This window comes from Muntiacus reevesi, chromosome 6 (genome assembly GCF_963930625.1).
Source record: "Muntiacus reevesi chromosome 6, mMunRee1.1, whole genome shotgun sequence".
Taxonomy (NCBI): domain Eukaryota; kingdom Metazoa; phylum Chordata; class Mammalia; order Artiodactyla; family Cervidae; genus Muntiacus; species Muntiacus reevesi.
Window position 1 is genome coordinate 110,124,891 of NC_089254.1, and position 26,785 is coordinate 110,151,675.

General features: G+C 46.4%; 1 protein-coding gene across 1 annotated transcript in view; it reads left to right on the forward strand.

Moving 5' to 3' along the window:
• Positions 1–26,785, forward strand: part of DPP6 (dipeptidyl peptidase like 6) — a 778,594-nt gene that overhangs the window by 511,123 nt on the left and 240,686 nt on the right. Inside the window, exon 5 of the mRNA XM_065939554.1 lies at positions 4,828–4,902. Coding sequence (XP_065795626.1) covers positions 4,828–4,902 — 75 coding nt within the window. The remainder of the gene's footprint in view (positions 1–4,827; positions 4,903–26,785) is intronic.

Consider the following 26,785-nt stretch of genomic DNA (forward strand, 5'->3'; position numbering starts at 1 on the left):
TGAAGAGGGAGCGTTCCAGCCACCCCTGGTAGGTGACTGTGGTCTGAGACCAGTGGGAAGTGGCATCCTCACAGTGTGAACAGATGGAGTCAGGAGGGGTCTCGGCAGACTGTGTCGAGAAGTTGTAACCTGGTGAGCTTGTCCGGGAGGGCCTGGGAGGCTGTGGCTTAAACGTCCTGGAAAAGAGCAAGTCACCTGTGTGGTACCTTGTGGGTCCTGTTTGCTCTGTTGGAGATTGGAACGGATGGGATTTTCAGGGACAACTGTGTGTTTTAGGAAAGTAAGTCTAGACTCCGGTATGAAAGGGTATGTGGAGAAGAGAAAGATTCTAGGTCAGGAGCCCCCAGGGCTGCATCCGGTGCAGATGAATGGAAACAACGTCCTGAATGGAGGGAGAAAAGCAGAGATGGGATGGGTTTATGTCGTGTTGTGGAGGGAGAACCCGGAAGACTCGGAGACGCTGTGTGTGCAGGCAGCTGAGAGCCAAAGCAGAGGTCTGGGTCGTCCGGGGGATTTGAGCCTCGTTGGGCGAACAGTGGCCATCTCAGGGACATCGGAGATCTCGGTCAGGAGACGTCAGGCCAGGTGGATGGATGGCCAGGGAAACTTTGAGGAAGAGGATGTGCAAGGTTTACACAGGATAAATCAACTGATGATTGATGTTTGAGTGCTCAAAGTGCGACCAGAAGGATCCTAAACACGGTATAATATTATCTTATTTAACTGAAATCCCTAGGGATCTTGTGAGTGGGAACGCTTACTATTTGTAAGAAAGCTGAAGTTTATGAAGGTTAAAATAATTTTTTCTGAGTAACATAGCTGTTAACTGGGACTCCCGAGAGCTGACCTCAGCTTTGCCTAATTCCAAACAAAGTTATTTTTAAATTGTGTAAGGGATCCAGACGCAGCGTTTGCACCCACAGGGATCCAGACGGGACTGAGGCCAGCCCCCCGAGACTGAGAAGAGTGCCCGGCTTCAGATGCATTTTCGTGCCTGTGGTCCCTCATGGCATGTCACAGGATTGCTCCTGGAGGCCACCTCACGTTGACTAAAATAAAGATTGCAGATGCAAAATAGTGCATCAGCTTAGCATCATGCAGAGATCGATGATGCATCTAAATGCACAGGATGGTCCAGTTTCAAGGTTAGAGGGAACTCGGCTGGTGAAACCACCTGGAGACTTTTCTCAGCGGTCGAGCTTTTATCGTCCTTTCAGCCTGTTCTCTAGCAACTACGGTTTCAGGTCTTCTGTGGCTCACAGGCAGTGCTGAGAGCAGCACCCGGGGCTGTCTGATCCCACATAAAATGATTTCTAGGTGAATGAGGGGCCCAGGTACAGGCCGGACTACCTGGTCCGTGAGTCACCCTTCTTCCTCGTTGACTAGGGAGGGCGAAAGCACAGCCGTCCGTTTGTTGTTCGGTACGTGCTTCCGTAGAGCCACACAGCATCCTCTTAGAACTCACTTAATCTGGTCACTGTTCGGCTTTTGTTTCCTCATTGCTAATCTTGCGTATTTTACCTGTGTGTTCGTTTTTTCTTTATGAGGAGGTTGTTTTCACAAAAGAGCCTGTGGACGTACTGATGCTTTCTGCTCTCCGTTTCCCTCTGTTACTTGGTAATTTGGAGCATCCTATCATTTTCTTTCTTTCTCTCCCGCATGGCCGCCTTTCCTTCTCTGCACTCGTAATCACACACATGTGTGTCTAGTGCAAGAAAACAGGGCACAACCCTTTGGATATGCACCTCACCAGAAACATGCCCATATCCACGCACACACATGGATCGTCGTCTATGTAGACCAGTGTTTTTTTAAAGTTAGAAGAGTGTTTTTAAAACATCGTGTCATTGATAACTAAATAGCCCCAAATAATGCAAAGTGTAAACTATACACTGATCTCACTAGCGAGCATAAATGCAGAAATTATAAGTAAAATATTGGCAGGTAGAATTCAGTCATGTATGAGGACCACAATGTTCTCTGAACAGTAAGGTGTGATCATGACAACAGTGTTCAGGTGTCAGGAAATCAATCAACAAAATTCACTACAACCGCACAGTAACAGGAAAATACTTATAATTATGTCACAAGATGCTGAAAGGGCATCTGATAAAGTTTATCAACCACTCCTGATAAAAATTCCAGGTAAGATAAGACTAAAAACTGCTTAAATATGATAAAGACTATTTACCATGAACCAGTGAGCAAAGAAAATCTTTCTAAATGGCAAACAATAAAACCATTTCAATTATAGTCAGGAAGGAATATTCAACATCACCGTTAATATTTAATATGTTCTTGGATGATGGGAAATGCAGTATATAGGCAAACTACATGCTGAGTACAGGAAAATATATCTGTTTTCTGATAATATAATTCTACTTCAGAAAACCTAAAAGACATTATTTTTTTAAAACTACTCTAATTAATAAGAAAATATATTAACATAGCTTAAATACATAAATAAATCAATACCTTCTCTGTTCCTTAACATGAGTATCTAGAAGTAGAAATGGAGAAAATATTCCATTTACAGCACATAAACTGTGCAAAGACCTAGGATAAATCTAAGAAAAGCATTAAGAGTTAGAATAAAGCAAACTATAAAATCTTGTTGAAGATTTGAAAAAATAAAAAGATTCAATGTAATCTTAAAAGTATCAAAAAGCAGAGACATTACTTTGCTGACAAGCATCTGTAATCGGAGCTATGGTTTTTCCAGTAATCATGTAGGGATCTGAGAGTTGGACCATAAAGAAGGCTGAGTGCCAAACTATTGATGCTTTTGAACTGTTGTATTGAAGAAGACTCTTGAAAGTCCATTGGACTGCAAGGAGATCAAACCAGTCAGTTCTAAAGGAAGTCAACTCTGAATATTCATTAGAAGGCCTGAGGCTGAAGCTCCAATACTTTGGCCAGCTGATGCGAAGAACTAACTCATTGGAAAAGACCCTGATGCTGGGAAAGATTGAAGGCAGGAGGAGACGGGGACAACAGAGGATGAAATGGTTGATCTTGGTTTTCATATGCTTTCCATGGACATGAGTTTGAGCAAGCTCCAGGAGATGGTGAAGGACAGGGAAGCCTGGTGTGCTGCAGTCTGTGGGGTTGCAAAGAGTCGAACACGGCTGAGCAACTGAACAATATCAGCAGCAATGTAATCTTAGGTGAGAATACAGTGTTTAAAATGTTAATTCTCTTAGAACTGATATAAAACTTTAACATAATCCTCATTAGAACTTTTAAACAATTAGTGCCGAACATTTGATAAAATAATTTAGTCAACATACATAGTACAGTCAAAGTTACAGTTCTTCCAGTAGTCATGTACATATGTGAGAGTTGGGCCATAAAGAAAGCTGAGTGCCAAAGAATTGATGCTTCCGAATTGTGGTGTTGGAGAAGACTCTTGAGGGTCCCATGGACAGCAAGAAGACCAAACCAGTCAATCCTAAAGGAAATCAATCCTGAATATTCGTTGGAAGGACTGATGCTGAAGCGGGAGCTCCAATACTTTGGCCACCTGATGTGAAGAGCCGACTTATTGGAAAAGACCCCGATGCTGGGAAAGATTGAAGGCAGGAGGAGAAGGGGAAGGCAGAGGACAAGATGGTTGGAGAGTCTAACACAACTGAGCGACTGAATTGACTAAAATCTTGCATACTATTTTACGGTGTGGATTTATCTTCACTCACTCAGTCCTTATTAAGGGTACTTACAGCAGATTCCTATTATCCATAGCAGCTATGTTTCAGAAAGTCTCCACAAACACTGTTCCTAGGGGATACACAGGGGTAGGTTCCTGGGAGTCTTGGTCACAGTAAAAATCCCTAATTCAGGTGAAACTAATTGCTTTAGAGTCATTTCCTTCCTTTATTGTTGCATGATAAAACAGACCTGAAAGTTGTGCAGGGTGACGTGATTTTTAGCTGTAGTTAAACATCTAATGTTTGCATGTGGTCATAGGGTCATTTGTAGAGTGATGCATGCCAAGCTGACAATATTGGGCTCTTTTACTGGGTGTGAGGGTCTGTACGGCAGTGCGAGTGCTTCAGAGAAGACAGACAAGTTGAAGGGAAACACAGCATTTTTGATTATTTCATTTATGTAAAATCACCTGTGTGCTATGAAGGCATTTGAAAGAAAACATGATAATGAGTCCTCTATCCACTGATTTGTGACTCAGCGTCCTTGGAGGTGCAAAGGCAGGTTGCCAAATCAGGTGTGGAATGTGATTCTATTTTAGAAACAAATCTGCTTAATATAGGCTTCTAAGTATAACAATGAGCAAAGGAATGCATGCTTAAAGATGTGTGTTAGTTGCTAGGTCATGTCCGACTCTTTGCGACCCCGTGGACTGTAGCCCACCAGGCTTCTCTGTCCTTGGGATTCTCCAGGCAAGGATACTGGAATGGGTTGCCATTCCTTTTTCCAGGGGATCTTCCCAACCTGAGTCTCTTGCATTTCAGGCATAAGCTACTGAGCTACTAGGGAAGCCCATGCTTAAAGACAGAAAAGTTGGGAATCTTGTGAGGAAAGAATTGTTTTTATGTTTATTTATATCAACTTGTTTCAATAGATAACAATATGTTTTGTTGAAATTTGAAAAACAACAAATAAGGTGTAAAAACAACATTATGTAACTGAACATTATTCCATTAGCCAAAAAAAGTACATAGCCATGTTTAATAGACTTTAGCAACTTTGCCGCAAAGGAACTTTGTTAAATTTTGAAGACGGCACCAGCAGGCACAGTCTCACTGCAAGATTTTGAGTTATGTTATATGTAATGTTTTAAAATTCTTTGTTGTTTTTTTTTTCTTTTAGGAATCATTAAGAGCCATCAGATATGAAATATCTCCAGATAGAGAGTATGCTCTTTTTTCATATAACGTGGAACCAGTGAGTACTCTTCTTTCCTATTTATAGAAGTGTGTTTCTTTATTCTAATGCCATATTGAGTATTTTTCCTTGAATCTCTATTCTTACTGATCTTTGAATCCTGTGACAGTTAATGGGTTCTGGGATAGTCTCCTTTTATGCCACACTGCCACCTAGGAGAGAGGAAAGGTACGAAAATCTTTTTAGCAGAGAAAAAAAAATCACTCCTTTAAAGGCCTATTTCATAGGATTATCCTTGCTAACAAAAAGTTGTCTTTTTATTGATTTATTTTACCCTTTTGTAAATTATCTTTCTTGCCATTTTCTCAGTCACGCCATACATTTTATCCTAAGAACAAAAAATGACTTCCAGGTTCTCCCTAAGTTAAAATCAAGTGTTATTTATCTCCTGTCATCACAGTATTCTAGAGAAAACTTGAACCATCACTTTCTTTATATAAACCCCTTGTTTTTAGCACTTCCTGTATGAATCTCCCATAAAATTTCACCAGAATTTTTTATAAAATCTCACCCTGGTCTTTGGTAGCTCTCTAAAACTGGATCTCTCTTCTTTTTAATGTACTAATATATTAGAATTCATTTTGGCTCTTTAAATTGAGCAAGAGGGTGCAATGTATTTCTTAAAGTGAAACAGATGTTCGGCTTCCAAGAGATAAGAAATATGCATCAGTGGAACTTTATTCTCTGGCAAATAAAATGTAGAATTCCAGTGCTTTCTAGTTCTTTTGAGACTATTCTAATTAGAGTTTTGTGAAGCTTCTGTGAGATGTAATGGTACCTGCATCACCATTCATGTCTGAGTAGCTCCTTGGTGAGTTTCAGAGAATCTTCCCCCAGCACGAGCCAGGCGAGCTTGTTGAGTTACATACACATCAGCGAGGAAGCTGGGGTTTGCATGGAGAAGCAACTCTGATTCTAGACATTTTAGAATTTCTTTTCAAAGTAACTTGACAGCTGGATTATTATTTCTTGACAACTGGATTTCAGTCTCAATTAAAACTTCAATTGGAGATTTATTACTCCAAAAGTAGATCTTTGTAAATTCTCCATCTTCAGTTTTCCATTTACTAGTTTTGAAAATGTCCATTATATAAAAGTTTTCATTTTCTCCATCTGAATCCTTTGGAACAATCAGTCATCTTCATCTATTTGATTAGGGAAGTCAGTGAACTTGACATACTAGCTTTGGGACTCCATGCATCCTACACCCAACCCTACACGCCTCTGAGCGTGATGGTCATGGCTTATAGTATTCCAACCCCTTTCACCGCCCTTGGAAGCTGCCAAAAAATGTAACCTCACCCTTGAATAAGAGAAGAATCCCAGCAGATATTTGAAGGACTTTTGCAGGAATGGAAGAATGAACTCCGAGTTGCTCCGAGGAGACAAAGCAACGCCCAAGCGAGAAAAGCATCAAAAGACAGATTTCAGGCCGTCTTACTCGACAGTCTTAAAAATAGGAGGATCTCAACAGTGGGATGAGTTGCCGTGTTTGGTAATGAGCGTCCTGCTCCTCAAAACTTCAAAATAAAGTTTGTATTTATTCTTCAGAATCTTTCAGAGGAGATTCTCCTACCTGCTCACTTGGAGTACCTGGGACCCTGTGGTTTTGTCCATAGTGGAGTTCTCACACCATCCTCCTCCTTCCTCCTGGTGCTCCTCGGGGAACAATGCCTGAGGATCATATTGCAGCTGATGCCATTTTGGGAAAGAATATTTTGCTAAACCCGAGTCTTCATCATGTAGAACACAGGCTGTAAATAGACACCTTGAGCTAACGCTTTCTCCCTGCACAGCCTCCGATGGCCTTTGGAGTAGACGTGTGTTCAGTTTGACTTCTCAATTGAGGAAAAATGTGAAAATTAAAAAAAAAAATTGTACTGATTTAGCTATATTTTCAACTGTAAAAATGATCAAAGTATCAAAAATGTGTGCTATACTTTGAAAAAATCTATAGAACTGGGTATTTTTAACCTGAATCAAAGTAAGCCTTGACAGTTCCCGAGTGCTGAGTCCTTACTGAGCGTGAGCGTCCAAGCAACCTGCCTGGACCGTGTGTTTCTCCCCTCGGCCATTCAGACTAGCTGCAGTCTTGTCAGCTCCCAGTTGTTTGACATCTGCCCATTTTTAATGTCATCAGTCGTTCACAGAGCAGGAGGTCCTTAACGTCCTGTCCGTCCCCTCGGGATGTGGCCCAGGACCACGTGTGTGTTTCTGGTGCTGGACAGATATGTTTGTGGCATTGTATTCACTCTGAACTCCTTAACTCTGCATCAAGATTCAAAGTGACTTTTTTTAAGTCCTTGAAATTCTGTCAAATACACAAAAAGGAAAAAAAAAAATGTATGTCATGAAAGAAAGAGACCCCTATTTGTGAAACATTTTAGTAACAAACATTCCATGGTTATTTGGGAAATGGGATCTTGCTAATTAGCATATGTTTTTTTCCTACTAGACTTTTATAATGTTATTAAACTTACAGCTTAACTAACAGCCTTGAACATCCACAAATTAGCTAATTTTTAACTGTGTCAACCATAGGCTTTTAAAGTGGTCTCAAAATTACCCTTTTTAAAAAATATAAAAAGTTAGCAATTAGATTTGAGAAAGATAAACCCAAGCACAGTTTTCCAATTTTTCCAGGCCTTGGATGCCTATAGATCCATAAATGCTTCTAGAATTGAAAAGTAATAAACAGTATTATGTTTTTACTTATGTGTACCAGTCCTGCAGTTTGCAGAATATGTTTATTTACACCCTCTCACTTCTGCTCAGAAGACCACTCCTGCCCACAAAGAGCCAGTATTTCTGTTATTTTGCTTGTTTTACTTGTAGAATTTCTTAACATTTCTCAATGTATCACTTCTAAAGGGTTCTCTTGAAACTAAGTTAGACATTGGGGGATAGTAATTTTTTTATTTTTAATTTGAAAGCTATTTTAACTATACTAACTAAACTATACTAATAGGAGTACATTTCCTTTAAGTTATCTAATTAGAGCAACCATGTTCCTTCATATCGAAGTGTATTTGGCAAATGTGAAGAGTTTCTCAAACTCTTAGGGGAGGAGGGGAAAAATTTAAACCTTGATATCTTAGATCATTTAAAAATATTAATACATTTTGTGACTTTCAAAGAGGAAAGAGAAATTATATCTGGAAAATATTCTTTCCCAGCAATTATTTTCTAGAAGAGCCAGTGAATATTTGTGGATGTTTTGGCTGCAGTGTTTAAAGGAGATGCTGTGCAATGCTTAGTCATTCAGTTGTGTCTGACTCTTTGCGACCCCATGGACTGTAGCCCACCAGGCTCCTCTGTCCATGGGATTCTTCAGGCAAGAGTACTGGAGTGGGTTGCCATGCCCTCCTCCAGGGGGTCTTCGCCACCCAGGGACTGAACCCCCACTTCTCTTATGCACAGGACACATCTGCTGAGGGAATATGATGTTTCTTCATTCTTTGTGGCTCCCCAATCAGATGGACCAAGAGGTGTGATGATAGCCTCTATAGAGGACTGTGTTTGGGGCAGGGAAATGAGTTCTCGTTGGTCCTCTGCAAGAGACTTTCTGATGACCTCAGGTGGCCCAGACCTCTGTGATTCTCCTGCCGGAGAAGTGGAGATGCTGTCCTGTCCATTACTGACTTAGGGATTTTGTGAAACCAACATGGAGGATCACTTAGCTGTCTGGGTTACTGTGTAGATTAAATTCATGGTATAAGAAGATGCCTAATCCAGATCTCGAACATTGTAGGTTCTATCTATGTAACTTCTCACTATGATTTTTTGTTTTTATTATGATACTTTCAAGATTGGTGGTATAAAGATACTACATAAATCCAGGGAAATACAGTATTGCTACCATTCTCTTAGGCACCCAAGTGAAAGCTTACTCTTTTTTTTTTAGTACTAACTACTTCTGGGATCTCAAATTTAGCAATAAAAGTAGAATACAGAGAGAAATTATTAGGCCATTAAATGTGGATATATGTCTCTTGCTGTACTGGTATACATCTTAAAGAGCTTTTTAAAGTTTTGTGCTATAAAAGGAGAGTGTGCAAAGAACTACTGTTATGTTCTTTCTGGCTTCTAAGGATTGTGTATTAGCAGTTAAAGAGGATACCACTTAGTTGGGGAAGTTACTTGAATCATTTGTTATTCTAAATACAGATGGTGGTTTGTGGAGGTAGCATGCTTCCATCCAGACCCGGGTATCATTATTGTCATGTTTTTTAAAAATGCATTTTATTAAACTAGAGTTGATTTATAATGTTGTGTTAATTTCTACTGCACAGCAAAGTGTTTAGGTGAGATATATGTGTGTGTGTGTATATGTGTGTGTGTATATATGTGTGTGTATATATGTGCGTATATATGTGTGCGTATATATATGTGTGTGTGTGTATATATATGTGTGTGTGTATGTATGTGTGTGTATATCTGTGTGTGTATATATGTGTGTGTATATGTGTGTGTGTATATATATGTGTGTGTGTATATCTGTGTGTGTATATGCATGTGTGTGTATATGTGTGTGTGTGTATATATATATATGTGTGTGTGTATATATATGTGTATATGTGTGTGTGCATATGTATGTGTATATGTGTGTATATATATGTGTGTGTATGTGTGTATATGTGTGTATGTATATTTGTGTGTATATGTGTATGTATGTGTGTGTTATGTGTATGTGTGTGTATATGTGTGTGTATGTGTGTATGTGTGTGTATATATGTGTATGTGTGTGTATATATATGTGTGTGTGTGTTTGTGTATTCTTTTTCCTATTCTTCTCCATTGTGATTTATCACAGGTTACTGAACCTAGCTTCTGTATACAGTAGGGCCTTGTTTATCCATCCTGTCTATCATAGCTTACATCTGCTAATCCCAGACTCCCAACGCTCCCTTCTGCCCCCTCACCCCCTTTGTCAAGGTTTGCGTCTCCCAGCATCCCCGGTCAGCCCTGCGTGTGGTCTGCGGCACAGAGGGTCTAGGAGCCCACATGTCTGTGGATCGGCCTCGGGCACCTTTGCTTCCTACAGAGGCAGAAAGTGGCAGTTTCCTTGCACTTTTTAGGTGTCTAGCACTTAAAGCTTTGAGCCAAGTCACAGACCTACTCTCTTTGCTTTTCTCAAAGGCGGACGATGGGAGATGCTGGTGACACAGGAGTGTGTGGTCCCTTGGCTTCTAGCATCTTTCCTCCTCAATGCGGGGGAGAGAGGTGCTCAGCCCCAAGGTTCTTGATTCCCACCCCCTCTCCCGGCAGGCATCCTGCTCAGACCTGAGATAAGGTGGTTTCATACTGAACTTCTTGCAGGAATTTGAAGCCGTTTTCAAATTTAATAAATTGCTACTCTTTTTCTGCCCTTGTGGTAAGTTTATACAGCCCATTTTGCCAGCTAAGGGAACATGAACTTTATAATTCATATGAAATTTGAAAAACAGCCAAACACACATAGATCTGGCCAAACCTGCCTGGTTTAGTGAACCTCAGCAGAATTCTAGAATCTCCAATACCTATGTCTATAAGAGTAAATTTTTAAAATTTATTTTTAATTGAAGGACAATCGCTTTACAATGTTTCTTTGGCTTCTGCCATATCAAAAAGTCTACAATCAATAAATGCTGGAGAGGGTGTGGAGAAAAGGGAACCCTCTTACACTGTTGGTGGGAATGCAAACTAGTACAGCCACTATGGAGAACAGTGTGGAGATTTCTTAAAAAACTGCAAACAGAACTGCCATATGACCCAGCAGTCCCACTTCTGGGCATACACACTGAGGAAACCAGATCTGAAAGAGACACGTGCACCCCAGTGTTCATCGCAGCACTGTTTATAATAGCTAGGACATGGAAGCAACCTAGATGCCCATCAGCAGACGAATGGATAAGGAAGCTGTGGTACATATACACCATGGAATATTACTCAGCCGTTAAAGAGAATTCATTTGAATCAGTTCTAATGAGATGGACGAAACTGGAGCCCATTATACAGAGTGAAGTAAGCCAGAAAGATAAAGACCATTACAGCATACTAACACATATATACGGAATTTAGAAAGATGGTAACAACTATGCTATATGCAAGACAGCAAAAGGGACACAGGTTTAAAGAACAGACTTTTGGACTCTGTGGGAGAAGGCGAGGGTGGGATGATTTGAGAGAACAGCATTGAAACGTGAAGTAGATGACCAGTCCAGGTTTGATGCATGAAACAGCGCACTCAAAGCCGGTGCACTGGGACAACCCAGAGGGATGGGCTGGGGAGGGAGGTGGGAGGGGCTCAGGATGGGGACACATGTGCACCCATGGCTGATTCACGTCAATGTGTGGCAGAAACCACTACAGTATTGTAAAGTAATTAGCCTCCAATTAAAACTAATTAAAAACAAGTAACTTGAGACGAAACCAAACTTATGGACTGACTTACCAACTCCACTACAGCTCAATTAATGTGATTCTGACTGTATAAGTTCCTATTTGCAACCACTCTAGTTACTATTGTGTGCTTCTGGTCATTGACCCACCAACCAGTCCTTCTTCATTAGAAGAACATATGAAATCTTTGTCCCATAATGACTAAGGGAAAGGAATTCGTAACTCTTCAGCTCTTGAACTAGATCTTTCTGCACTGTCCGCAATCCTTTTCTGGGCCTTCCTCAGGGAACCAGCCCATCCCAGTGGTTCTTGCCAGGTGAGCCCCTCACACGTTTCCACGTGTCAGGGCTCTGCGGGGTCATTGGAAAGCGCCCCGTGACTTTTGCACTGCGTGCTGTGACACAGCTCGTGAAGCACCGTGTGTGGTTGCACGGGGCCGTGGTTGTGCAGCAGCTGGTCAGAGTTTTCAGGAGCCTCTGCTCCGGGCTGAGCCGGCGTCTCGGGTCCGCTCACTGTCTCTGGAGGGAGTAGATCCTTCCCATGCCAGAAGTTCCGTCATGGTGAATGAGATTGCTCTTGTCATGTTATCAACACAAAACTGGTTCGAAATGCACACGCGCAGAATTTCGGCTTTTTTGTTTTCTTGTTGTTTTTGTTTGTCTTTCTATTCTGGTTTCAGAGCTAGATTTGAAAGCACAGACTTGGACATGGGAAAAAATGTGGACCTAACAATGGTTCTTTTCCCCACAAAATGCAGACATTGTTGAGGTGATTGTGTGTGTGTGAGAGAGAGAGAGAAATGGTGATCCAGACACAGGGAGAAAAAGGGTTGAACTGACCTGCAGCACTCTATGGGGCCAAAAGTACTGATTAATATTTTGGAGAACAGTTTCTGTAGGTGCTTGAAATATTTATTTGCATCATGAAGTGTTACAAAAAGAGGCTTTCTGGGCATATCTGCAGGCAGCAAAAAGCCCTAATGAGGCCATGCATGCAGCTCTGGGTGTGCAGCTTGAGTGACTTTAACAAGAGATAGCCTGTGTGCGGTGGCTCAGAGAATGTCCCCTGGCGTGCCCTCTAACCCCTGGCATGCCCTCTGACCTGTGACACGCCCTCTGACCTGTGGCACGCCCTCTGACCAGTGACGTGCCCTCTGACCCGTGGTGTGTCCTCTGACCTGTGGTGTTCCCTCTGACCCATGGCGTCCTGGACCAACCCTTTGACCTGGCATGCCTACGATTAGGAGCAGGCATTAGTTGGTCTCTGTGCTTCTTCTCTGGCCCTCCTCCAGCCAGATAACCTTCAGAGGGGTATGCACGATCACGTAGGTCTCTCCCTGGCTTTCACCTTAGACTGATGGCCGGCTTCTCTGCAGGGAGGCCCCAGACGCCTCTGCTTGCTCTTTGCAGCCCTGTCTCTGTCCGCCACCCCCTCTGACCTCAGAGCCTTTGAACCCATCCCTCCCTCTCCCACCGTCTCCAGGACTTTCTGCCCACGGGGAAGGGACACCTCCTCCAGGTGAAGGAAGAAGCTTGTCTATAGGCGAAGAGGCAGCGAGACCGTTGAGTATCTCATGATGCATCCTTTTATTTTCCCCAGTAATGCATGAGAGTCATGGCAGAGGAGCAGGCGTCTGAAGGGAGCAGGAGGACCCACTGGCCTCTTCCCCTCGAGGGGCTGGGGTGGGCAGGCTGCAGGGCTGGTGCGGATGAGGGTGCGGGGAAGGCAGGCCGCCAGGTGGCGCCTCTCCTGGAGCTCTCATCGGTCCAGGGCCCCCTCCGCTGTTTGGTGTCCTCTGGGGCTGGAATTAAGCAGGTGGGTGAAATGGGGAGTTCAGGCTCTTTTCAAAGGAGTGATTGTCATGAGGGACCGTGGATGCTCATCTGTTCACAGCGGGAAGTGAAGCCCAGAGGGGCCACAGGTAGAAAGTGGAGGAGTGATCAGAAATCTGGAGGGGAGGAAGCGTGGGCAAAGGCAGCGGATGGATGCAGTGTGGACATCAGAAAGCGCATGTGAGACGCTGCATGGTGGTGTCTCGGGATGGCTAAGCCAGAGGGAGAAAGAGAGGACAGGTGCGGGGCTCAGGGAACTACCAGTGTGGGGAAGATGTGCTGGAGGGTGGGGGTGTGACCTGGAAACGGAGGGCGGATTTACTGGTCGGGGTGAAGGACTTTTCTTCTGCATCTTCCAGCCCTCGGTAACCAGGAAGGTTATGGTGAAATGAAGAGATGAAGAGACCCTCCATGGAAGAGAGGGTGTTGTGATCTCTCTGTAGCCTGGCATCAGTGAGGGCAAGAGTGGGGAGGGACAGCTTCAGGAAGAGCCTGCCAGTCAAAGGGCCAGCGTCTCGGAGGACCCGGGGAGGGTCTGAGAAGCAGGCCACAGGCCAGGGTTCGGTGGTGCCAGCAGATGCCCAGCATCTGCAGGAGAGGGCATTGGGGAGGGGGCCGCCACACTTCCGGATGGCGGTGGCCTCATCCAGGCTCTTTCAAAGAAAAAAAGAAAAAAAAAGGCTGGAGGAGGGTCTCTGAGTCATCTCAATTAACCAGCGAAGCTGTGTCATTAGTAATGAAAGAAATGAAGAGATGTAAATGAGAAGAGTGGGTTTACGGAGTGACACAGGGCAGCGTGAAACAGAGAACACGTAATTGCTCTTATTGTGAACGGCCGTCATTGTAATGTACAGAGGGGGAAAAGGCCTCAAATTCTTGGTAAAGATCTGTTTTTCAGTTCCAGTTTAATAGCCCATCACTGTGGGTGAGCTGCGTAACAGCAACTGTATGCAGAGACTCGGAGCTGATTAATATGGACAAACTGTATGCAGAGATTACTGTGGACCCAGCCACTGGGCCTTCCCAGCGACAGCTAGGGCTCAGAGACTCATTATCTCTCCTTGGTGGTTAGAGCGTTTTTATGTTTCTAAAACCTGAAAGAATTCATCCTTGTTATAAGTTAGGACCAGTTCCATTTGTGGTTTTCAGCTCCAGCTGCCATCAGAGAAAATGATTTAACAGAATGGTACGAAGGTGCTGTTCGTACGGTTTCCAATAGCACACGCTATTGGAAATTTTAGCTCAGCGGTAGAAGCAGACAGCCCATTTCCACAAGCAGGTTAGGACATGCCCTTGGTTTTCTTCTGGGCAACTAGACATTATTTTTATAATAATGGACAGACTTTCTTGAATGTCATTTTCAAGAGTTTATTGGGTTCCACTTCTTCCTTCGTGTTTTCTGCAACGAGTAGGCTGTTTAACTGGAAGCACTCAGTGATGGGCTCTCTGGATGATACAGCAAGTTCCCTGGGAATTTGGAGTTTTATTAAACAGTAGGTTTTAATTTTCTATCGTCTTTTTCCATTTTAGTGGACCCCTTACTCCTGAGTGGTGTTGTCACAAAAATCCCAAAAGCAAGAGAGGGGGTCTTCAGGCTCACTCTGTGGTGTGGTGGTGAGTGAACACCAACGTCTGGACTTGGCGGGGTTTACTGATACACCTGCCGTGATGGGGCTTCCAGCCAAGTCAGTAACCGTGGGTTTTGAATCTGTAGAAATTAATGAGCAGAAACAATGTGTTGCTTTTGTGTTGGTGTTGTTTAGTCACTAAGTCATGCCCGATTCTTTGCGACCCATGAACTGCAGCACGCCAGGCCTCCCTGTCCTCCACTATCTCCCAGGGTTTGCTCAGACTCATGTCCCTTGAGTTGGTGATGCCACCCAACCCTCTCATCCTCTGTTGCCCCCTTCTGCTCCTGCCCTTGATCTTTCCCAGCACCAGGGTCTTTTCCAGCGACAGAATGTGGTGCACTGGAGGAGGGAATGGCAAACCACACCAGTGTTCTCGCCTCGAGAAACCGTGAACAGTGTGAAAAGGCGTTGCCTGAATGATCCTAAACTGGGAGCTGCCGTGGGCATTTTCAGTGACTTTCCTCCACTGTGTGGTACTGACAACTTAACAGGCAAAAGGTGTTGATGTATGCAGGATTCCCTGTGTGTATATAGTGTGTGCACTTGTGTGTACACGCATGTGAAGGGGTGAGTAATTTTCACTAATGGTGAGAAGAGATGGGGAGTATGCAGTGTTATTCTTGCACCAGATCTGCAATCTGCTGTATAAATAAGCAGTTACACCCTGGAGAGAGTCGTCCGGTTAGGCAGAAGGAAAATGAGCTAGCCAGCATCGCCTAGCTCTCCACCTGACCTACGCATCAAGAGCTTTGAAAGGTTCTCATTTTTTTTTCTGCTTCCAAAAGCTACCAAAGATAATTAATCATCCAGAGAAGGAAAACCTCTGCCTCACATGGGAATGAGAAAATATAACGAGACTGAAATCCATGAGTAGATTTGGTAGATACTTAGCTCTAATTACGTCAGCCCTTGGATGAGGCAATAAGAAAGGATTAGTGAGAGCGTCCAGTAGTCTAATCTGCATCATGTCACCGCTGTCATTTTTACTGGATTGCCCCTGGCATGAATTAACCAACAGTTTTGCCAACCTCGAGGCTGACTGCCCCCAGGGAGCCCCAGGGAATGAGGAGTTTGGATCGAGCCTCATAGGAGGACCCGACAGGCGGGGAGGAGACAGGTCCTGGGGCCAGTCCATCCACACGTATTTAAATGCACGTCCCCTCGGAACCCCCGAGGGAAAGAGGATGGTGAGTGATCGCCCGGGAAGGGTTAGGAGGGCTACAGCCTGGGAGACGCTCTGGATCACAGTGTCCCTGTGTGCACAGCGGCTGGAGCAGACAGAGGCAGACAGGGCAGCGAGAGTGAGTCAGCAGCATGACCCAGATGCTTGCCTGTGTGCGTCCTAAGTCACTTCAATTATGTCCGACTCTTTGTGACCCCGTGGACTGTAGTCTGCTGGGCTCCTCTGTCTCTGGGATCCTCCAGGCAAGAATACTGGAGTGGGTTGCCATTCCCTCCTCCAGGGGATCTTCCCAACCCAGGGATTGAACCTGAACCCGTGATTCTTATGTCTCCTGCATTGGCAAGCGGGTTCTTTACCACTAAGGCCACGTGGGACACCCCGGGTAAGGAGGATAAACTCCCTCTGTGTCCTGGAACAAGACCCTTAGGTGAGAGAAAATTTCCCAAGGATGAGCCCCATTATCAGATGCTAAGTTTCTCAAATTAGAAGTATCGGTACTGCCTTAATGAAGAGTCACATTGGATTAGGGCTTCAGCCTATGGATTTTGAGGGGTCACAGCTTATTCCGTAGCATTGAAACCCTGGTTTCCCTAAATTCATATTCTTCTCACGTTCAAAATACATTCTTCTGGTTCACAGAGCCCCCAGAGTCTTATCTCAACATCAGCTGTAAGTCTCGGTCCAGAGGCGCTTGTCAGCATCATCTCCATCAGATGTGGTGAGACTCTAAGCATGATTCACCCCGAGGCTGAATTCCTCCCCAGCTGTGAACTTGTGAAAGCAGACAGGCTGTGTGTTTCCAAAATACAGCAGTAGGACTAGGACGGACACGGGATAGACACTCCTATTCCGAGTGAGAGAAGGCAGAGAGAAGAAAGGGGTCACGGGCTGCAGGGATGCCCAGAACCTAGCAAAGCGAGTTTCTTTGTGTCTTAGGGCTTGAGGATCATCTTCTCTGGGCCCATATACTGCCTCCTGGGCCGGGTGGGGCATGAGCGTCACCCTCACGGCTCTCAGAAAGGGAGGGTCCTGCCCCCGAAACCCCAGGCGGGGCATTCTGGCCATGCCCACTGGAGAGGTGGCCCCAGCCCTGAGTTTTTGTCAACAAGTGGCTGATTACACTTGTGGTTCCCACCCACACCAACCCCCTTATCAGTTGGTCTTCAGAAACCCGGAGGGCGAGAACAAACCTTCTCACTTTTCATGGTGGGGACAGGCTGAGACTTTTCCACGCCTTTCAGTTCCGCTTCCTTTTCTCTCGACCTTTCCTTCCTCGGTTCATCTCGCGCCTTTCACATTTCACTAGGAGCACCAGGAGGACCCAGGCTGCCACGTCAACATTCAGCCTCGTCAGCTGAGTTTCCAATTTCATGGCTCACAAGCTCCATCTTCCACCAAAGACTGGAACACAATGCAGTCAAAATTAGTTGTCGCTTTATAACAAGAGTCGCTTTTCTTCTCGTTCCCAATAGCATCTGAGACCTCGTCAGAATGGCCTTCCCATCCACATTTCTACCACCGGTCTCCTCCCTGCAATGCAGGCTTTTCCTGGCAGGCATTTAGAACTCTCCAGGCTCAGTCCATCACCAAGTTCCAAAGCTGCTTCCACCTTTTTAGGGATTGGTTACGGCAGCACCCACTTCATGGGGCCCACATCTGTGCTAATCAGCTCGGGCTGCTAGGACCAAAAACTGCAGACTGGGTGGCTCAAACAACAAAGGTTAATCTTCTCAGTTTTAGAGGTTGGAAGGTCGAGGTCCTGGCAGGTGTGATTTCTGATACGGGCGCTCTTTCCAGTTTGTAGGCTGCCACCATCTTGCTGCAGACCTTTCTTGGGGGTGTGTGTGTGCAAACTCGCTGGTGCTTTTTCTCATGAGCACACCAGTCTCATCAAACCAGGGGCCTCCCCTGTGACCCCATTTAACCTCAAGTGCATCCTAAAGGCCCATCTGTAAATGCAGTCACCTTGGGGGTTGGGGTTCTGATGTATGAGCTTGTTGGGGACCCAGACATTCAGCCCCGAAGGTCACCCTCCTCTAGCCTCCCTGACTGGTCCTCTTGGCTGACCCAGAGGTTACTCATGGCTCTCCCCTTCCGTGGACTCTCCCAGTCCTGAATTCCCGAGGCTTTTGTGTGTGCTTCTCCAAGCCTGCGCAGTTAGAGCACGTCCCGTGCACAGACGTAGCTGTTCTCCTCTGGATCCTGGCCTGGGTCGTCTTCCTCCTCAGGCAGCGTCCTCGCTCTGGGCAGCTTTGTCTGAAACTGCAATTGCTCCTCAGGCTGTCGGCACCCCCCAAAACGTGATCTGCAGACGAGCGGCAGACGTCTCACCAGGAAGCTTGTTAGAGACCCTGGATCTCGGGCCCCCGCTCTCACCGTCATGAATGGGAACCTGCACTTTGAGGAGAGACGGACGTGACCTGTATGTGCGCTGCTGGAGTTTGAGGCGTGCTGCTCTACACAGCAGTGCCTCCCAGTCACATCTGCCCCAGGTCCTCACCTGGCCTCCAGATCGTATGTTCTGCTGCCTCCTGGGGACCTCAGACCCAGCGTGTGCAAACCGATTTCATTATCTGCACCCCCAAATTGGCTCCTCTTTCTGTGTTCTGCATGTCAGTGGGTTGGGACGAGCACCACCAGCCCTAGTCCCAGGGCCCCGGCTGTAGACCTTGCATCTCCTCCTCTCCCCCCACCACCAGGCATGTCCACTTCGGTCTTCCTCCACTGCTGCTCCCTGGGGCAGGTCTTCATTTGCATCCTGAGAACTGAGTTCCCCTCCCAAAGGGCGTCTTTGTCTCAGGCCTCCCTCCGGCTGCACGCAGCTTTAACCTGTCCTGCAGCCTGCCCTAGGCACCAGTCAGCTTATCCCAGTCTCCGCTTTACAGCCTTTGGGTCCCCCTCTCACTTCCTGCTCACATCCAACCTTTGGGTCCCCCTCTCACTTCCTGCTCACATCCTCGATGGCGCCTTCAGGAAGGGGTCCTTTTCAGTTGGACCATCTCCACCTGTGACTCTCAGGCCTGTTTCAGCACCTCAGTGACCGAACCTCTGTCTTGCCTTTGGCCTTCGCTCTCCCTGTCAGCCAAACCACCTGCCCGTCACCCCAGAGCTCCCCCATGCCCCACTGATTCCTCCCTTAGGAAGAGTGTGCAAGAGGCCACTAGTGACCCTTGCACAGACCACAGGGTCCACAGCACTTTACAGTTTTCCAGTCACACGCGGGCTGATCGGTCTCCACCATCACAGGGAGCCTTGCAGCCTGGCTGTCCCATATGGGTCCCTCACTGTGACTCAGTTCACAAAAGGAAGAGCCCCTCTTGGCCCCCACTCAGAAGCTTATGATCACTCAGGCCTCCTGGGCTGTGAATGCGTGACGCAAACCACGCCACATCAGCCCCCGCGATTCCCGCTTCCTAAAGCAAATGCACTTTTGTTAAGCCACGCATGTACCAGAGGTGTTCTGCTGAAATATCTTCTAAAGCCTCTCATGCTAAGGCGGCTTTTAATGTCAGAAATAGTCAAGAACCCTTCACAGCTGACTCTGTAATTATTCAACTCAGAACGCACGCAGAACCGCTACCTTCGGTGGACTCTGGTCTTGATGCTTCTCAGCCCGCCTGCAGTATCTCCTGGATTTCAGTTTACATGGAACATGAGGAAAAATTGGTTTTTCTTTCTCATTTAAAAAAATTTTATTGATATATTTGTTTATTTTTGCCTGTGCTGAGTTTTCATCGCTTTGTGAGGGCTTTTTCCAGTTGTGGCGAGCGCGGGCTGCTCTTCATGGTGGTCTGCAGGCTTCGAGCTGTGGTGGCTTCTCCTGTTGGAATAGCCTGGGCTCGGAGGTTCTCGGGCTCAGGAGCCGCAGCCCCAGGGTTCCAGAGCACAGGCTCAGTGGCTGTGGCACGCAGGCTTGGTTGACCCGTGGGATGTGGGACCTTCCTGGACCAGGGATCGAACCCCTGTCCTCTGCACTGGCAGGTGGCTTCTTGTCCACTGCACCATCAGGGAAGGTCCTTCTTTCTCACTTTTAGTGTTTATAGCTGCTGGGGGTGTACAGCTCTCTGAGTTTTGAAGCCTGTGTAACCACCATTGTAGATCAGGATGCTGAACGACTCGACCTCCGGAAAACCTCCTCTCGAAGCCCCTTTGCTGTCTGGCCCTCCTCCACCCTGGCCTCCGGCAACCACGGATCTGTTTTCTGACCCAATGATTCGACCTTTTCTAGAATGTCATACAAATGGCAACAAACAGCATTTAACCTTTCCAGAGCAGCTTTAAAGAGGAGAGGATGTTTTGATGTCCAAATATGGAGAATATCTGAGGCTTCTTTGGAATATTGTTACCTTCACCATCTAGTCAAAGCTATGGTTTTTCCAGTAGTCATGTTCAGATGTGAGAGTTGGACCATAAAGAAGGCTAAGTACTGAAGAATTGATGCTTTTGAACTGTGATGCTGGTGAAAACTCTTGAGAGTCCCCTGGACTGCAAGGAGATCAAACCAGTCAATCCTAAAGGAAATCAACTCTGAATATTCACTGGAAGGACTGATGCTGAAGCTGAAGCTCCAATACTTTGGCCACCTGATGCAAAGACCTGACTCATTGGAAAAGACCCTGATGCTGGGAAAGACTGAGGGCAAAAGGAGAAGAGGGCGGCAGAGGATGAGATGGCTGGACGGCATCACCAGCTCAATAGACATGAGTTTGAGCAAACTCCAGGAGATGGTGAAGGACAGAGATGCCTGGTGTGCTGCAGTCCATGGGGTTGCAAAGCGTCAGACATGACTTAGCAACTGAAGAACAGCAACACCATCTAGAAATGTGCAGTGATTTAGTTGAAAGAACTTATTTGCTGTTTGGTGAGACATGTGACTCCAAGTTCAACTGTGAAAGATGTGGTCACCTACCTTGTCCTTCACTTTGAGGCTGAAAATCCAACAAGCCTTTCTAGGCCGTAACCTCTGCACGGGGTGGGGTGTCTGCCCGTGGAAAGTTCGATGAGAGTGAGAAGAGAATCCCACGGCGCAAACAAGGCAAAACTGAGTCGGGTCATGACCTTGTCTCTGGGCAGGGATTCCAAGGAGCTGTGGGTGGGGCAGGGGGTCCTTGGAGGGGGCTGATTTCTAGGGGAAGCTGAGCTGAGCACAGGGGGCTAAAGCAGGGGTCTGACCCAAGTTGTCAGGTGAAGAAATGAGAGGGGGAAGAGGCATTCCCCAAGGGACCCCCGCGAGCAGATGCTCAGGGTGGAGTGTTCCTGATGGGTTTGGGCGTGAGATTCATCCACACTGACCGCCTGGAGCAGCCAGCGCAAGCCCCGGAGTCTGTGGAGCTGGGGTTGGTTGGCAAGAAGGTGGGTTGTGGTCAGACTCTTGTTTGGCTTGATCCTTTGTGCCCCTGACTTGGAGACAGAGCCACGTGGCCATTGACTCGGGCGACAGGCAGAGTGACAGGGACTCGCCCACTGTGTGGCCTAACAGGCCAAGGAGGATGCTTGAGGGAGGAGCCCTGAGAAAGTCCGGCCCTGGCAAGGAGGGACCGGCTCCCTCCTGACCGTCTCTGCCTCCAGGGAAGCTGTGATGTCGGGGCCTTGGACAAACAGGACCAGAGCTGGGGAAGAGGTCAGAGCAGAGCCCAGGGCCTGGACAGCACCATCCATCTGAGGTCACCAACTGCTGTCCTCTGGACCCTCTCAGTTCAGTCCAGTCCCTCAGTCGACCCCAAAATGAACCTTTCTAAGAGCGTCCCGCCCACCCCCACCTTGCGGGAGAGGGCTGAAGTCGCCTGGCCCCGCGTCCCAGGACTCGGCATAGTGCAGTGGGGCGGGAGCCGTCTTCCAGCCCCGGCTTGTCTTGTCTGTTCCATCACCATCTCTCCACTGCTCTGTGGAGCTGACAGAGGGGAGCTGATTGCACGGGCAGAAACTGATCTGTTTCAGTCCCCACACGAGGACCTGGGCAGAGCCCCGAGCAAGATCCAGGGAGACAGGATCGCAGGCAGATGGCATCAGGCCTTGGGGGCACACAGCTGCCGCCCCGGGCAGTCTCGCTGGCTGTGAGGTGTGTGGTCGGGACAAGGCCTGGTCTGTCGTTTCCTCCCGTCTGGTCCCCCAGATGGTAGGGCGGAGCAGCGGCTGGCAGATCTCAGGCCAGGGATGCTCTCGGCCAGCGCCCTCCCAGCTCCTGCTTCTGCACAGGCTCCATCGGTAAACAGCATTGGAGGAGCCAGGCGGCCTCCTCGGGCTTGCGGATGCTGCCTCTCTTCACACGACCCTGGTTGCTGGCGTCCCCAGAAGGGTCCCCCGAGGAGGGAGGCATCTTTGCTGGGTTAAAATGCCTCTTCTCTGAAAACAGACACCATATGATGTCCCCTCTATGTGGAATCTACATTACGATACAAATGAACTTATTTACAAAACAGACTCACAAGCACAGAGAACAGATTCATGGTTGCCAAGAGGTCAGGGCTGGAGGAGGGATGGGCTGGGAGTTTGGGCTTAGCAGATGCAAACTATCATACATAGGATGGATAAACCACGAGGTCCTACTGTACAGGACAGGGAACTATATTCAGTATTCTGTGACAATCCATAATGGAGAAGAATACGGAAAAGAATGTGTATGTATGTGTGTGTGTACATATAACTGAGTCACTTTGCTGGACACCAAAAATTAGCGGCATTATAAATCAACTGTGCTTCCATAAAATGAAGAAAATAAAACAAATGACTCTTCTCTAAGCTGCTGGCAGTGGATTTCCCGTGGATACTTTCACCCTAATCACAGGACAGACACTGGTTCATGGTTCCTCCAAGGGCCAGTCGGTGTTATTTTAACATGTAATAGACGCCTGAGGTCGCCACTGCCTGCAAAGTAACTTTTTCCCTCACTATTAACAGTGAGAATAATTCTCACCCTGGGTTTTTCATTACCGAGACGTTTCCTGCCTTTTTATTAGCTTGTGACTTATTCTAGGACCTCATCCCAACGGGCTACTCCTAAGTGTCTACATTAGACTCACAGATTTTTAATGATCTTCAGGTAAATGAAACAGCTAGCATTTCTGTTAAAACAAAAATATCCATGGGCCTCATAGAGTTAGTAATACACATATTACTAACTGAAAGGGTTTCTCGAGTGGCTCAGATGGCAGACAGTCTGCCTGCAATGCAGGAGACCCGGACTCAGCCCCTGGGTCGGGAAGATCCCCTGGAGAAGGAAATGGCCACCCACTCCAGTATTCTTGCCTGGAGAATCCCATGGACAGAGGAGCCTGGCCGGCTACAATCCATGGGGTCACAAAGAGTCGGACATGACTGAGCAACTGGGCACACACACACGCATACACATATTCCTACAAGGTGGTTTCACAAATTAAATCAAATTGTAATTACTAAAGTGATCATATGACTTCCACTCTGTGTCTGCAACTAGTGATCACCCCTTATTTTCAGTCCTGTGGACCTCACACACGCTCAGTTACCTGGAGGCTTAGTGGACAAACATCTTCTCCAATGAGGAGAAACAGGCTTGTTAAACTGTAATGGATTAGTCTGTTCTCACAAAGCCATTTATCAAAGGAAAACAGAAGCTGGATCTGGAGGAAACCTCTGCCCATATGTATTAATTTACTCAAATCTTTATCTGTCACCTGAGTGCGCTTGTTCCTGGAGGTATTGGTTATTTTTACTTAGTCTATTTTATTTTCATCGACTGGTGAAATTGGCTGGGGTGACGGCATCAGCTTTTCTTGTGTGGGATTTCACTGAAGAAATCTGATTAGTCCCCAAATTTCCTCTGCTTAGATTTATGATTATCAACTGATGCCTGCTATGCCGGTGCCTTCAACCTCTCCATTCCTTTACGTTTTCTCAACATGAATGTGTAATTCTTCTTGTGCTGATCTGAATTTAAGTCGTGGTTCACAGCGTCATAGGGTTTTGAGGCTGAAGGGGTGTTGCCGGGTCACGGCCCAGCTGTGGTCACAGTCCACTGTCTGTAACTTTTCTGGAGGGCTTCTGTCTGAGCTCTCATGACTTAGTTCTTCCTTGCAGACCTCTCCCCAGACTGGACAGATCTGGTGTGGGGAGAGTTCTTCTGTGCATGTGTGCTCAGTCATTCGGTCATGTCCGACTCTTTGCAACACCATGGACTGTAGCCCACCAGGCCCCTCTCTCCATGGGATTCTCGTGTTCTCTGTTCAAGCAAGGGTACTGGAGTGGGTTGCCATTTCCTTCCACACAGGATCTTCCCAACCCAGTGATGGAACCTGCATCTTTTACATCTCCTGCATTGGCAGGCAAGTTCTTCACCACTAGCACCACCTGGGAATCCTGAGTTCTTCTATAGACTGATTTAAACCTACTCTGTAGAAGTTCCCATCTGCTGGAACTTGCTCCACCTTGAACATGGCAGGACTGTCCCCACTGATGGAAATTCTCTATATCTGCCCTCTCCACCGTGGTAGCCTCTGCCCACACACGGCCATGGAAACCATGAAATGTGGCTGGTGTGACAGAGAGGCTCCATTTATGGCTTTATGTTAGTCACTCAGTCCTGTCCAACTCTGTGTGACCCCATGGACTGTAGCCCACCAGGCTCCTCTGTTCATGGGATTCTCCAGGCAAGAACACTGGAGTGGGTTGCCTTTTCCTTCTTCAGAGGATCTTCCTGACCCAGGGATCAAAGCCGGGTCTCCCGCATTGCAGGCAGACTCTTAACCATCTGAGCCAGCAGGGAAGCCTATAACTGTAATTAAGTGCATTTAGCAACAGATAGTTGCTGCCCTTAGACACTCCAGCTTCAGAGTGACACTAAATGCAATTTCTTCTCCTCTGTCACTTGATGACCTTCAAGTATTTAAAAGCAGCCTTCATACATCCTTAGCCTTCCCTTTGCTGAACAAGTGTCCAGACTCTTAACAACTTAGTCATCCTTGATTCACCCTGTAAAATATCCACATTAATGATTGCAATAATTAATTGAGTAGATTAGTGAGCAAATAAGTGGGTTTTCATTCTGGATGTAAACCTCTTCCTAACTAGTCGTCTCATCTTCTTACATAAACTGAGGTTTTGTGACCACAGGTGGGAGGGGTGTGCAGAGGGGGGAGGCAGCATCCAGGAGAGCCGTGTTGCCTTCAGCTCCCCCTGCCCCACAGTTGGGTAAAACGCAGCCTTTTCAGCTCTCAGTAACCACGGGCTTATCCAGATAAGATGCAAAGCAATGCAGATAGGCCTACAGTGGTCGCTGGGGTGGTCGCTTCTCTGGCAAAATGGTCTATATAATGGAGTGGAGCCCCTCCCACAGTTCCTCTTCTGAGGAGGCACATGGGGCAGAGATGTTGCAAATTCAATATGAGACAAATGGTCCTGAAATAAACAGGTTCCCAAAAGTGTGAGCCTGAGAATTCCTGATTTGGTTCCATTTTTATGGATCAAAAATTACACCCTTGTCTTCATCTAAAGCTTTTTCCATCTGTGTTTTTACATCCCATCCAAGCTTGAATACCATTTTCTAGTGTCTTTTTAGAACCTACCAGTATCACAGCATTCACATTTATGGTAAATAAAAAGAGGATTTTCCATAATCTCTTTTCATGTGAAATGGAAAAGCCAAGTTTGGCAAATCTGCCTTTGTTTACTAATGAGGCAGACACGATCTTTTTTCCTACTCAAACAAACAAACAAAAAAATCCATTCTGTTAATAAGTGTCTATTCACCACTGCCATGTCCTGGGCCATCCTGACAGCCCTCACAAGAAGGAAGATAATCGTAACCTGTGTCACCCATTAGAAAACAGGGATGGCCTTGGTGATGCAAGAGAGGTTCACAGGGAATGTGCTGGCCCTGGGATACCTCAGGGAGGAAATGAACTTAGATGAGGAAGCAGAACTGAAATGTGGTTAGCTGTGCCTTTCACTGAGCATCTTGGCATTTATTGGCATTGAGGTGGTAGCTCAGAGGTACAAAGATAACTTTCCCTGAAAGACCAGTGTGGAAGGAGAGTAGGGGCCAGGAGCAGAGCCTGGAAGGTGGCCTCATTCTGCCTCTGATGCTCATTCACCATCATGGATACTCAGGATGCATTCTTAACTTGCAGGAAAGGAGCTATTGCTGCAGATGAAGGTTGAGACTTATAGTGGAATCATGGATATTGCCATAGTGATGGCAACTGATGATGATTGTGGCAGTGATGATGGTAATGATGGTGGTGATGATGGTGATGATAATAATGGTTGTGATGGTAGTGGTGATGATGGTAATGATGGTGGTCATGATGACGATGATGGTGATGGTGGTGATGATTATAGTGGTGATGATGGTAATGATGGTGGTGATGATGATGGTGATACTTATATTGGTAATGGTGGTGGTGGTGATAGCGGTGATGATGGTGATGATGGTAGTGATGATGATGGTGATGATAGTGATGATTATAGTGCTGATGACAGTGATGATGGTGATAATGGTGATAATGGTAGTGGTGATGATGATGGTGATGGTGGTAATGGTGATGGTGATGGTGAAGATGGTAATGATGGTGGTGATGATGATGGTGATGATGGTAATGGTGGTGGTGATGATGGTGATGATGGTGGTGGTGATGATGGTAATGGTGGTGATGATGATGGTGGTGATGGTGGTGGTGGTGGTGATGGTGGTGGTGATGATGGTAGTGGTGATGATGATGGTGATGGTGATGATGGTGGTGATGGTGATGATGGTGGTGATGGTGGTGGTGATGATGGTAGTGGTGATGATGATGGTGATGGTGGTGATGATGGTAATGGTGGTGGTGATGATGGTGGTGATGGTGATGGTGGTGGTGATGATGGTAGTGGTGGTGATGGTGGTG